Here is a 14,222-nt window from a genome sequence, read left to right as displayed (position 1 = left end):
GCTTCTATTTCCTCTGCAAGGCCCTGAGCCATGGGTCATGTCTCAGCAGAAGGGAAGTGAGATCGGAAGTGATTGTGTCATTCACATTTTAAACTGGCTATCAGACTGAAACTTATTTACCAAAATGTTCATATATCTGAACATAGACCTGCGTGTTTAAAGGCTGTTTTATAAATTATTTATAATTAAGATTACAGGCAATTTAATTCCATAGCATGCTAAGCAACTTGACATAATTGTCCTTGCTCAATCTTGACACCAAGAACCTCCTACTCTCTGATAATAGGGTTTTCCTTTCCACTCACTTGTAATTGAAAAATAAAGTACCACATTTGCTACATTTTTTAATCTAATAAAAGTAGATACAAATAGATTAAGTCATCAAATATATGACTTCATTCATATTCCAGAAAGGAAATGAGTTTTAAAAAATACCAAGTAGGTGCCAAGTTACCCTAATTCAATTCTTTCACAGTAATTCTGAAAGACAGATACAAGTATCACATTCCTACAAAAGAACACAGAGGTCAGAAAAGATAAATATCTTAACCAGGGCCTCCCATTAATAAGTGGGTGTATAGTTCTGACTACAAAATTCTTCTATGACCTTTCTTTGCTATCCTTTTTTCACTCTTCTCTTTAAATACTTCCTGTCTATCTCTATGTGTCAAGCGTTATCACAGAAATGAGTGAGCAAGGAGCACTTGAAATGGGGCTTGCATGGACTAAGATATGCTGTAAGCTATGCTGTACACAAGATTTTCAAAGATTTATAAGAAAAAAGGGATATAAAATGTTGCTAGTGATTTTTCATATTAATTACATATTGAAATGATAAATGGTATATATACATATATATATATATACACATATATATATACTAGGTTAAATTAAAGTATGTTTAAAATTTATTCCATCTGTTTTTCTGTACCTATTTAATGTGGCTGCTAGAAAAATTTAAATGAAAAGTGTGTCTCATATTTGTTTCTATTGTATATCACTGGTGTCCTTTCAATCTTGCTTCAGGACATATAAATGAATTACCTACATGTCATTTTAAAACCTATACAAGTATTTCATGATTATTTTGAATAAGAAGTATCTATAATCCACTATGGAATGCCTCTTCCTGTCACCATAAATATTTATTGACTACATATTCAGTCTCCCTTGAAATTCCAGAAATTAGCTTAACTAAAATTAGCTAAACCCTATTGGTTTTCCTTTTCCTGACAAAATACATAATGAACAGAGAAATGGCTGGATGCAAGACAGGTATTCCTGTAATGGAATGAAAACAGCTTTTTTACCTCTTGCAGGTATCTCTTAGAGGTTTGCTGAACATTTTTAATATAGCGCTCATTTTTCTCAGCATGAAAAATTTTGATTGTTTAGAATTTGGTACATTAAATATATTTTTCACATTTTCCTAAGATGAGGCAGGATGTTTTCAGACAATAAAATACTTGTGTTTTTATGAGATGTCTATTAACGTAAGCAGTAGGGAACTACACAAGAAAGCTATCTTTCCTTTTTTATTGTTAAACACTGAAAGAGCAGTATAAACTGAATCATAATTCAGCATAAAGGCTAACAGTCTAAAATTGTATAGAATACAATATTATCAATAAGTTTATAAAATTAATTGAAAATGTAATTCTAAAAAAATATGTACAGTAGTAACACCAAATTTAGACTGTAGGGAATCAGATGGACTAAAACTCTCAAAAACAAATTTAAACTACCATTTAGTTCATAACAATTTATGTACCATAAAATACTCTTTCTATAAGCCCACCCTATAGTGAATCATTCTGTTTTACTTTGATTATAGCCTTAAAACATCTCGATTTCATAGGTAAGGAACAAAATATTTATGGATACATGTAAGACAATATAAACATGTATAAAGCAATACAATGCAGGAAAAACTGAGGATCAGAATGCTGTTACTTATAAGACTTGATCTACTTGTCAAATTTTGTATATTTAGTTTCCTCATCTGAAAGATGGAAAAAGACTGGCCATGACTAAAAATCCCATGTGAATCAGAGACAACATATAAAAATAAACTTCTTACCAGTAAAGTGTTATACAAGATACGCTAAAATATTAAAAACAAATTTATTCTAGTATTTTATTATGAGGATCGACCCTTCAATTAATGTTTTTGAGTAGCCATTGTGGCAAAAACTAATAAAAATGTTTTAAATATCTTAAATTTCAGCTTTCTAAAATCACTTTTGAAACACCTTTGTACAAAATAAGAACTGAAAAAAAAATAAATGAAATTGCATCAATAAATGAGAATATTTATAAAGAGGTACTTGATTATAGTAGAATTTGGGGAGATAGGCGACCATACAATTAAAAGGACAAGTAACAACAGTCTAAATGTACTAAAGGCACGCATCACCTCCCTCCCACTGCAGCCGTTGTGATACAGTGGATTCCTGCATCAAGCTAAATTTATTTAGAATTTTATTATTTTAAAAAATCTATTTTCTATTTCCAAAATGAACTGAGAATCCTCCCCTCTCTCTCCCTTCCTTCAACTGCTTTCACAGGTATCAGAAGGCAGGAACAAAGAACATGGCTTTTCCTCTCCTGATGCTAAATGCTATGGACTGAACTGTGTCCCATAAAATGTATGCTGTGTTGAATCCCTACCCCTCAAGAGGTAGAATCTGGAGAGTGGGAATCTGGGTGACAACTAGGTTTAGATGAGGTCATAAGGGTGGGGTCCTCATGATAAGGTTAGTACACTTCTAAAACCAGATTCCTCCCATCTCCCCTCCCCTCCCCTCCCCTCCCCCTCCCCCTCCCCCCTCCCTCCCTCCTCCCCCTCCCCTCCCCCCTCCCCCTCCCCTCCCCTCCTCTCCTCTCCTCTTCTCTCTCTCTCAATGCAAGCTCCAAAGAAAGGCCATGTGAAAGAAACAGCTAGAAAGTGGCCATCGGCAAGCCAAGGAAGAGAGCTCTTATGAGAACCAAATCAGGCTGACACCCTGATCTCAGACTCCCAGTTTCCATACTGTGCAAAGATGTGTCTGTTGTTTAAGCCACCCAATCTATGGTAGTTTTTTTTTTGTTTTTGTTTTTGTTTTTTTGGCAACCCAAGCTGACTAATTTACTGAATAATCCCTGATGGGGCAGACAGGTGAAGAAGCTGTACAGTTGCTGCACTGGTACATGGGGGGAGAATTCACATACTATCATTGATAGAATTTAAAATGGGCATTTATGTCCAATTAATGGAATGAAACTACTAGACTTGATCAGAAAAAAAAATTTAAATTTACATAGCCAATAATGTTTTTAAAAATATTTAAATTTTTTTTCAATCACAATTTATATTTAATATTATTTTGTATTAGCTTTGGGTGGACAACATCCTGGTTAGAAAATCATGCACTTTACAAAGTGTTCCCTCTGATGTTTCCAGTACTCACCTGGCACAATACATAGTTATAAGAATATTATTGATTATATTTCCTATGTTGTACTGATAAGGGCAAGATGACTTAAGAGGAGCAGCCTAGCCAGAGACCCCCTCCCAGGTTAACTGTTAATCATTGCTTATCTGCTTCTGTAGCCCGGTTTCACATCCCTTCCCCCGCCTGGGTAGCACATCAATCTCCCACCGGAATGCTAATCCCTTCCCCCACCTGGGAAGCCCATCCGTTTCCCGCCGGAATGCTAGGGCTTATAAACCCCTATCTAACCCCGATTCGGGGCTCAGAATTTGGAGACTGCCTCCTCTGAGCCCGCGCGTGTGAATAAAGGCTGACTGCGTTCCCTGAATCGTGTCTTGAGTCTGGCTTTCCGTAACAGTACTGTATAACCCTGTGACTAATTTGTAACTACCAATCTGTACTTCTCAATCCCTTCACCTTTTTCTCTCAGGGCCCCAAACCCACTTCCCTCCGGCAACTATGAATCTGTTTCTGTTTTGTTTGTTTGTTTATATTGTTCTTGATTCTACATATAACTGAAATCAAATGGTACTTGTCTTTCTCTGACTGACTTATTTCACTAAGCATAATACCCTTTACATCCATCCATGGTATTGCAAATGGTAAGGTTTTATTCTTTTTCATCAATGAGTAATATTCCATTGTATATATGCACTACCACTTTTTTATCCACTTCTCTATTGGTGGGTACTTTGATTGCTTACACAGCTTGATGAATGTAAATAATGTTGCATATATTCTTTCAAATTAATATTTTGGGTTTCTTCAAAATTATACCCAGAAGTGGAATCTCTGGGTCATAAGGCAGTTCCATTTTTAATTTTTGAGGAAACACCATACAGTTTTCCATAGTGGCTGCACCAACCTGTATTCTCACCAACAGTTCACAAGCATTCCCTTTTCTCCACATCCTCACCAACAGTTGTTTTTTGTGGATTTATTGATGATAGCCATTCTGGTACATGTGAGTTGATATCTCATTGTGGTTTAAATTTCCATTTCTCTGATGATTAGAGACATTGAGCATCTTTTCATGTCTACTGGCCATCTGTATATCCCTTTGGATAAGTGTCTATTCAGGTCCTTTGTCCATTTTTAATTGGATTGTTTGTTTTTTTGGTGTTGTTGTTGAGTTGAATGAGTTGTTTATAAATTTTGGATATTAACCCCCTATCAGACGTATCATTGGCAAATATGTTCTCCCATTCAGTGGGCTGTCTTTTCTTTTTGTTGATGATTTTCTTTGTTGTGCAAAAACTTTTTAGTTTGATGCAGTCCCATTTGTTTATTTTTCATTTTGTTTCCCTTGCTCATGGAGATATATCAGAAAAAATATTAGTATGAAATGCCTGAGACTTTATTTCATTTATTTCTGCTGTGATTTTTATTATTTTCTGTCTTCTACTCACTTTGGGCTTTGTTTGTTGTTCTTATTCTAGCTCCTTTGCATGTAAAGCTAGATTGTTTATGCAAGATTTTTCTTGTTTCTTGAGGTAGGCCTGTAATGCTATAAATTTCCCTCTATGACTGCTTTCACTATAGATTTTAGGTTGTTGTGCTCTCATTTTCATTTGATTCAAGGTATCTTTTGATTCTTCCTTGATCTCATTGTCAACTCATTTATTGTTTAGTAACATGTTATTTAGCCTCCATGTGTTTGTGTGTTTTTCATTTTCTTTTGATTGATTTCTAGCTTCATACTACTGTGGTCAGAGAAGATGCTTGCTATGATTTCAATCTTCTTAAATTTATTGAGACTATTACTGTGTCCTAACTGTGGTGTATCCTAGAGTATTTTCCATGTACATTTGAAAAGAATGTATATTCTGCTGCTTTGGGATGAAATGCTCTGAGTATATTAACTAAATCCATCTGATCAGGTATGTCGTTTAAGGCCACTGTTTTCCTTGTTGATTTTCTGTCTCAAAGATTTACCCATTGATGTCAATGGGTGTTAAAATCTCCTACTAGGATTGTATTTTTGTCAATCTCCCCTTTATGTCCATCAAGATTTGCTTTACATATTTAGGTGCTCCTATGCTTGGGTGCATAAATATTTACAAGGGTTATATCCTCTAGTTTAATCGGTCCCTTTATCATTATATAGTATTCATCTTTGATTCTTATTCTAGTATTCGTTTAAAAGTCTCTTTTGTCTGATGTAAGTATTGCTACCCCAGCTTTTTCTAAATTTCCATTTTTATGAAATATCTTTTCTATCCCTTTACTTGCCACAAGACTTTTTCTTATTTTTTATCTTTTTATTGTTGTTCAGTTACAGTTGCCCCATTTTTCCCCATTACTCTCCCCTGACTTACCCACCGGCCACCTCCCACATTCAATCTTCCCTCCCCCTGCATTGTCTTCATCCTTGGGTCCTTTATACATGTTCCTTAACTAGACCCTTCCCCTTCTTTCCCCAATTATTCCCTTCCCCCACCTTCTGGTTACTGTCAGTTTGTTCTTTATTTCCATGTCTCTGATTCTATTTTACTTACCATAAGACTTTTAAAGATGCAAACGGAAAAAAATTGGAAAGAAATAAAATGAGCTGTTAATCACGACTGTGAGAGAATGGTGGTATTAATGGACAAGTTTCTTTTTCTTTTCTCCAAATGTTATTGAATATGATTATATGTATTTTTTATAAGAGCAAATAAATGAAGCCTAAAAATTTGGTATTGATCTTAATACAATATGAGTCCAATGGAAGGTTTTGTTTATTTTAAGCTGTTTTCTCAGGAAAACAAAAGCTACTTATACAGTATTTTTTGAAATCTCATGTGTCTACCAATCTATTGGAAACTGCTTTCAACAAAAAACTCATCCAGTTTATTGAGAGGCATTTGTACCACATTCATTAGATAATAATAATATATATAACAATATTTAGAAAATGTTCATTGTTATGAGTAAATGCTGAAATAAAACCAAGTAACAAATATTAGGGTCTCAAAAGAAGTGCTCAGTCAGAGCTGACCAACATGAAGAACAGGAAAATATAATTATTATTAATAACTCATAAAATAGAAATCAATGTGCCATAGAGAAAATTGGTAATGATAAACTTGGCTTAAAAAAAAAATGAAAAATTAAGTTGACAGACCTTTAGCAAGACTGATCAAAAAAAAGGAAGAGGGAGAGAAGAAGAGAAGGAGGGCCTAAGTAATCAACATTAAATATTAAAAAAGAGATACCAGTACAAATGTTATGGACAACTAAATGGCAATATTTTTGACAATGTAAACATAGCCTTACCAATGTAACTTATTAAAACTAATATAAGATAAAAATAGTTTTATCAATCCTAATTCTATTAAGATATTTAATCTGTGAACTTAAAATTTCATATAAAGAAATCTCCAGGCCACCTGGCTTTACTTGTGACTTTTTCCCAACATTTAAGAAAAATAATAGCACAATATTACACAAAGTATGCCATGCAAGAGAAAAAGAAATTGTTTATATTCACTATAATATGAAAATAATATAAAAATAAAATAAAAAGGGGAAATTTATGGATAATGATGGTTATGCATCACAAAACAAGGACATCTATTAATCTAATTCTGGATATCTGATGCTTCACAATAACTACATGCATATTACCTATGTAGTGAGTAGACAGATAGCTGGGAAGAAGAAGATTAGTGATGCCAATATTTTGCTGTTTTTTTCTTACTAGGAAAGTTCTAGGCTACCAGGAATAGATATGAGCCCTAACAACAACCTACTGTAAAGAACATTAAAACCCTATAGAATCAGGCTTTCTTATATTTTCTGGTTTTATTATTTTATGATATCTTGCCAGCTTAGCCAGGCTTCTAAAGTTATCTTTAATATTTAACTAAATTTTTTAGGTATTCTGCAACCCAGAAGTCCCTCCTCATGTAGTTGTTCACCATGTTTTCAGAAACGCACACGCACACCCAGGCACATACACAGCTGTATTTTTTTCAGCTGTAGTTTTTATTCAAAAAGAAAAGAGTGTATTTGAGTTCCATGGGTGAAAATATTTATTCTAACAAGTTAGATAACTTTCCTTATTGAATAGAAAAACAAATACAAAAAGTGGTACCACCCTTTTAGAAAATAAAGTAACAGTATATTCCTTCATCCAACAAAATATGGTAAGCACTTCCTTTGTGCCAAAAGTCAGTCCAGATCTGAAGGATCTAGTAGTGAAAAAAATTAGTCAAAACTATTGGAATTCATGGAGATTACATTCTAGAAGAAGGAGGCTGACTAAACCAATTAAGTAGAAGAGGCAACATGTCCTGAGGCCTAATAAAGAGACCCTACTGAAGTCGGCGAGGTCACCAGCAGGAGGGATGGTTGTTACTGTGACAGGCTACTCAGGAAGGCCCTGTCCGTGCTGATAAGGAGGTATTTAGACAAAGCCTGGAAATGTTGCCTGTGACATCCAGGGGGAAGTGCTTTCCAAGCAGAGATCAACAAGTAAAAAGTTCCTGATTGGACACATTAGGGTTGAAGTGCTTATTCAAAATCCAAGCAGAAATACTGATTAAGCAGTTGAAAGTGAGCTAGAGTTCAGGAGAATAATCAAGCAGGAGATACAAACTTGAAGTCATCGGATATGAATGGTATTTAAAGCAATGGATGGATACAATTACTGAGGGAATGAGTATAGCTGGAGAAGAAATCCAAAAATGGGTCACCAAGCCTCCTATGAACATTGGGAGATCCAAGACTCCCAGCGGAAGTTTTTTTTTTTTTAATTGTTGGAGCTCAGAGGTGATCTGCTTAAAAGGTGGTGCTCTTCAAAGATTTTTGACAATATTTTAAAGATCTCTGGGCCACAACTATCAGCCAATACATACAGTATGATGGAAGGCAAAAATCACTGGAGAAAAAGAAGATCAGGGAATTGAGATGCCACTGAATGAGAGAGCTTATTTATTTGGATGCCAAAATCACAACGTTATTGCAAGACTACTGCTAGTGAAAGTTACAAGGACCCAGGAGCTAAATTTTTTAAGCTATAAGAGAATGGATACAAGTCTATAGATAACTAAGGAGAGGTAATGAAGGGCATCATTGGATGACATGAGATTCAAAGCTGGGAGTTTTAAGGAAAAGGATGGGAGAATGGCCTGGGAACAACACAAGGAATAAGGAGGTAACCCGCCCTCAACCTTGTCTCTAGTCCCAGCAACGTGGGACGCAGAAGAAAAGACCATCATCATTTCAGAGAGCAGCAGAGGAAGAAACTGTCCTCAGAGTTGGGAACAGAGCACAGATTCCAGTTAGACCAAAAAGGTGAGGGGAACCCTTAGAAGAGATTAAGGATTTAGGACTTTTGCTGGTTACTGGTTATAAATGCAGGGAGAACAGTAAATGAGTTTCAGGAATGGAAAGGATGAGGGATGAGGTCAGGAAAAAAAGACATACAGAATTATATAGAGAGTGGAATTTGGGTGATAAGGGGTGACCTCGAAGTTCTAGGTGTCTTGTGGAGATTGATGTATGACGGAGTTAAACGAGTCTGTGAACTTGGCAAGTAAGAACAGGTAAGAAAATCTTGCCAGGACCGGGGTCTGGGGGCCAGTCCTCTCGTCTCCTGTCAGTGATTACGTAAGAGAGGTTTTCATATCTGATAAGAAGCCCTACAGGAACAGGAAAATTTTCTAACCTCTTCATCCCTTTTGTGGAGGGCAGTTTCATTCTTTGCTTGAGGATTACAAATGATGAAAGTAAAGCCGAGAAAACTGAAGGGATTAGTACCAGGCCAAATGGTTCTTTGGCAGAGAAATGTGGGCTTCTTTGACATATCTCCCTTTGTCCCAGAACTCACTTTTGAAAAAATCTGTTAAAGCACATCTTCCATGCTCCTATTCCCTTAGAACCATAAAGATGGGAGAAAACTTTCAAATTACTGGCGAAAGGGCCATTCGAGTAATAGAAGTTGGAGTGTCCCACCAAATTTATTGAAATAGGAGGGTAACCAAGCAGGTTCAAGGTCTAGAACAAAATGTTTACCGTGAAAAGGGCAAAATAGCTGAATCCAGAAGCCACAGTGACTGTATTTACACAGAAACAATAAACTGCCCTTCCTGAGTTCAGTGCTGTGATAGTCTGCCAGCGTTATTAATATAATGAGAACTGTTGTGCAACACAGATGTAACCAGGCAGCCAAGGAGAGTGGACTGGAATGCACGTGTATGAACAATGAGGACTTCACTGCACTAGTCAGTGAGGGTAGTAGATGCCATTGAGTGAGCATGTGTACTGTGTGGCCACCACATTCAAAATGACTGAGCAAAACCTGCATCAAATTTTGTGTTAAGCTTGAACATTCCTCTGTGGAAACTATTTGGATAATTCAGAAGACCACAGCTATGGGTAACCGGTGATTGGCTGCTTCATCACAACAACATGCCCACGCATGCATGGCGTCTCATGCAGAGTTTTTGGCAAAGCATCAAATCACCCAGGTGACGCAGCCCCTCTATAACCCAGATTGGGCACCTTGTGACTTCTGGCTTTTCCCAAAACTGAAATCACCTTTGAAAGGGAAGAGATTTCAAATTGTTGATGAGATTTGGGGAAATATGATGACGTAGCTGACAGCAATGAGGAGAACTGCGTGAGGTCCCAAGGTGCCTATGTTGAAGGGGACTGAGGCATCCCTTGTCCTATGTACAATGTTTCTTGTATTGTGTTTCATCTTCAATAAATGTTTCTATTTTTCATATTACATGGCTGGAAAACTTCTGGGCAGATCTTGTATATATATTATATATAATGATATATAAGTAAATTGGATAGAAACAATGACTTTGTATTAATTCCTATGTTTTAATTTCCTTTCCTATTTCCTTAAGTAAGAATAATTTATTCTAAAACAGAATTGGGCAATTTTCATTTAAGAGCCTAGTATATTGCCACACACCTTAGAGAAAAACACAAGATCTACATTCTCTTAAAATGTAAGCTACATGCTATTGTTAAATAGGCCTCAGTGACGGTTTCAGACATTCAGTAAAGCTATAACTTACTTATCTAAACAGAGTTAAAATAATGATGTGGAGGAAAATCTTTGTTGTGCAAATTTTTAGACTGTACCTTAAAATGAACTAAAAAATTAACAAGCATATAAAAAGTATTCATTACTTTTCACCTAAGACCACACCTAGGTTATTCATGTTTCACATTTTACTAATAGCTTACATAAAATAAGTTGCTGGCCACAAGCCTTCAGATATTTCTGTACTTACAAAAAAAAGTTCTAATTTTAAAAGAAGAGTTTTGGCTAAAAACAAGACAAAATAAAACAAAAACCTCACATACAACAAAGCAGTGATGAAATTCCCCCTCTTATTTGATTAAAAATACATTTCATTTTAAAGAATAAAAGAATAGCTACCCTATAGCATATGGAAATAATGACTTTTATTGTAATTTTTTATACTTTCATTGTGTTCAACCTTCCAGCTCCCCATGAAGTTATGTGAGTACTGAGAGACTTATATCATAAAACTAATAATCTTCCCAACAATTTGGTTTTAAAGCATATAAAGTAAACTGTATAACGTTTTCCTTATTTTAATGGTATCTCTGCAGTCTACAAATAATCAGTAAATAAGAACTAAAAAATAGTGACTGGTCCTATTCTTTTGCATGTTTATGTTCATTACTGTTACTGTTGTGTTCCAAAATTCTTTTTTCTTTTAGCAGTTATCATGTTTTAGCCTACTTAGCAGAAACAGACACATAGATATGTAGAGAAGTATATTCCATTTAGGCGGTTTCTCCTTTTACTTTACATTCAATAATTCATTCATTCATTTAACAAATTATTTACTAGTGCTTAATAGGTGCCAGTTACTTATCACTATGATAAATCTTCAGTTTCCATGCAGTTATTGTTCTATTAGTAAATATTTCAGCAGAGGAATTTTGCATGGGTAGAACTGTTTGCAAATCTCGAAATATATCATGCAGATGACTGCCCATTCTGCCAGCCTTCCACTCACAATTTCACAATGATTTGTAGCTTGTAACTGGGATTCTCTCAACACATGTTTTAGAAGGTCTTCTATCTTTTCTTTAGTACTACACAGTGGTCAAACCCCTGTATAGTAAGCTCTGGGTATATGGAACAAAGAAGGCTTAAATAAATTTCTACATTCAGACTACAGCCATGAGAATTCCTGGATACTTCATGAGCTGAGAAGCTCCTCCACAAGGGAAAGACACAGGTTATTTACCTGAGGTGGACAGTATTTGTAAATAGAGACTCCCATCAACCCTTAGGATGACCCTGAATAAACTCAAAATGTCAAAGAATTAGTAGAACTTTCACTTATGAGGTAGTTAAGGGCTATAAACCTCACCTTTTAGGGTTATCAGATTTCAAGATTATTATCTATTAAAACAATTTCATTCATTGAACCTATGCCTTATGATGAACTGTTGACAGCATTTACTTCTTCACTTGTGTATTCAGTTCTAGGCTCAGTTGAGACCCACATCTTATTCTACCACTCTATGGCCTCAGACTATCTGATCAAGACTAAAAAAATTCTTTTAAACAACCACTTGTATTTGTTTAAGATCCTAATTATATTCACAAATACTAATAGTTTGGGAGAAAACTGGTCGGATTAATGAAAATGGGTTTCATGAGCCTCCACTTGATGCTGGAATTCTTCCAGCATCCAAACAAATAAAGGCTGTAAAACTGTAGTTGAATCAAGGAAACTGAATGCAAGAGTGACTTGAGAACCCAAGGAGGAGTGTATTTTGCAAATTTTCAAAAATTTCTTCCAAGTTAATTAAAGTCCACTCTACAAGAAGTGTTTTCTCTTAATGATAGCCTGAAGCTCAAGAACATGAGTAATAAGTGAAATGGAGGAAAAAGTACAAAATGGTTTCTTTGACTCAATAGCCCCCTAGGTCTTCAAGTAGCTCACCACGTTCCAAAGAGTTTCTCAGTCACACTTAAGGGACTTTAGAGAATCATCTATGTTTTCTTTTGAAGAATTAGGTAGTTTTAAAGATATCAATAACTCAACGATTGAGGAACATTTAAAATCATAAGAATTTATTCTTATGATTTCCTAACTTCCAAAATTCATACACATCAAAAAAAAAATCTTACCCCTCAGTTCAAAAAGAGAAGCTAAAAAAATTAGCAGTTGTTTCTGAAATCTCTTTTTGACACAGTATTTGAAATGAAATACAAACAAAATGACTGCTCAGTACTAGTTGTTTCACTTTGCATTTTAAATGAATGCAAAATAATGAAAATCACCGCTACCAATATTCACGCAATGAGACTCACCATGTTCTTTCAGAAGCCCCGCCAAAGGGGAGGTCATGGGTTGCAGGGGCAAGCCAAATCTGCTGACAGGGAAGGCAGAGGAGTCCAACACTCTGTTTCAAAAAATACAAAGTTAGACCTCTGAGTGATTCCATGGTCTTATTTGGAAATACAAACTTTTAAGACTAATATTATAGGATTAGATACTAATCTTCAAGAGAAAACTACTTGTCTCCTGTCAACAAAGAAAACACGTGTTGCACCCTCAGTGCCCTACAGTCAAGGGCATATCGTAGGCCCTCTATGAATATTCATTATTGAATGAAGACATAATAATACCAGTTGTGATGGTTCTGAGCATGGATAACAATTAGTAACATAAACTTTCTGAACAAAAATCTAAAAAATGAGAAAAAATGAACATGCATCATATCTATTTTTTCTCTATTTTGCAAAAGATTTTAAGTAACATGTTTTCTTATCATGACTTGAAGAACTTCAACCAAGTCAGTAGAATCAAAAACCAAATACCATGTAGAAACTTTAGAAAATGTAAATAAGCAAAAGGAAGAAAATTAAAATTGCCCTTAATTCACCTCTCTAGTATTTTAGTGATAATTGCAAATCCTTAAATCCTTCTTATTGGCCAAGTATTATCACATTTAATCCTCATTAGAAGCCTCTGGGGATTTACTATCATTCTACTCATTTTATAAATGCAGAAACTAAGACATTTATGGGTTAAGTAGTACACAGTTCAGATTATCTCAGCTAGAAATAGGTGGAGCCAATTTTGAATCCAGGCAGTAAGTAGAACTTCAAGAACTAAGCTTCTTATTATTACTATATTGACACCATTTGTCATGATTAAAATGTGCGATATATTCCCTACCTTTCCTATGTTTATGAATGAACAATTTTTTAGCTTACTTTTGCACTTTATATTATGAAAATCCTTCTTTGTAAATGTACACAGATGTATATTGTTATTTTGGCCCATTACATAACTTTCCATTGTATAGATTTAACAAAATGGTGGTTTATTTATGAATTTTCCTTTGCTGGACATTTGGGTTATTTCCATTTTTGACATTTATGAACAAGGATAAAAGTCTTTGAGTATTCATATTTATGTACCTGTCCAATTATTTCCTTATTATAAATGCCTAGAAATGAAATTGCTAATTCACATGTTATATAAAAGAAATTTTTAGGATTTTAAAACATTATGCCCATCAAAGAGTAAGGTCTTTGAGGGGACAGAGTATAATTCTCCTGTTCAGACTTTTACATTAGGCACATAGTAGGCACTCAATAGATAGTAAATAAATGACTGATTTATAAGATCCATTAGTATAGTTGTCATTCATGTGGTCATGCCCATTCATAAAGCCAAAGAACAAGGTGTCCCTAATGTAACAAAGTCATTTTGTCAAGGGAAAATATGAGATGCTTAGTAAGAA

General features: G+C 35.0%; 1 protein-coding gene across 1 annotated transcript in view; it reads right to left on the bottom strand.

Annotated features, from left to right (window-relative positions):
* The window catches only part of IQCM (IQ motif containing M), a 317,441-nt gene that overhangs the window by 177,712 nt on the left and 125,507 nt on the right, over positions 1-14,222 (bottom strand). Inside the window, exon 8 of the mRNA XM_054595688.1 lies at positions 12,781-12,872. Within this exon, the coding sequence (XP_054451663.1) occupies positions 12,781-12,872 (92 nt within the window). The remainder of the gene's footprint in view (positions 1-12,780; positions 12,873-14,222) is intronic.

The sequence above is a fragment of the Pteronotus mesoamericanus genome, unplaced genomic scaffold (assembly GCF_021234165.1).
Source record: "Pteronotus mesoamericanus isolate MK-2021 breed Mesoamerican mustached bat unplaced genomic scaffold, CSHL_Meso_final contig_163, whole genome shotgun sequence".
NCBI lineage: Eukaryota > Metazoa > Chordata > Mammalia > Chiroptera > Mormoopidae > Pteronotus > Pteronotus mesoamericanus.
Note: the sequence above shows the minus strand (reverse complement) of the source record. Positions and strands in the feature narration are given on the sequence as shown.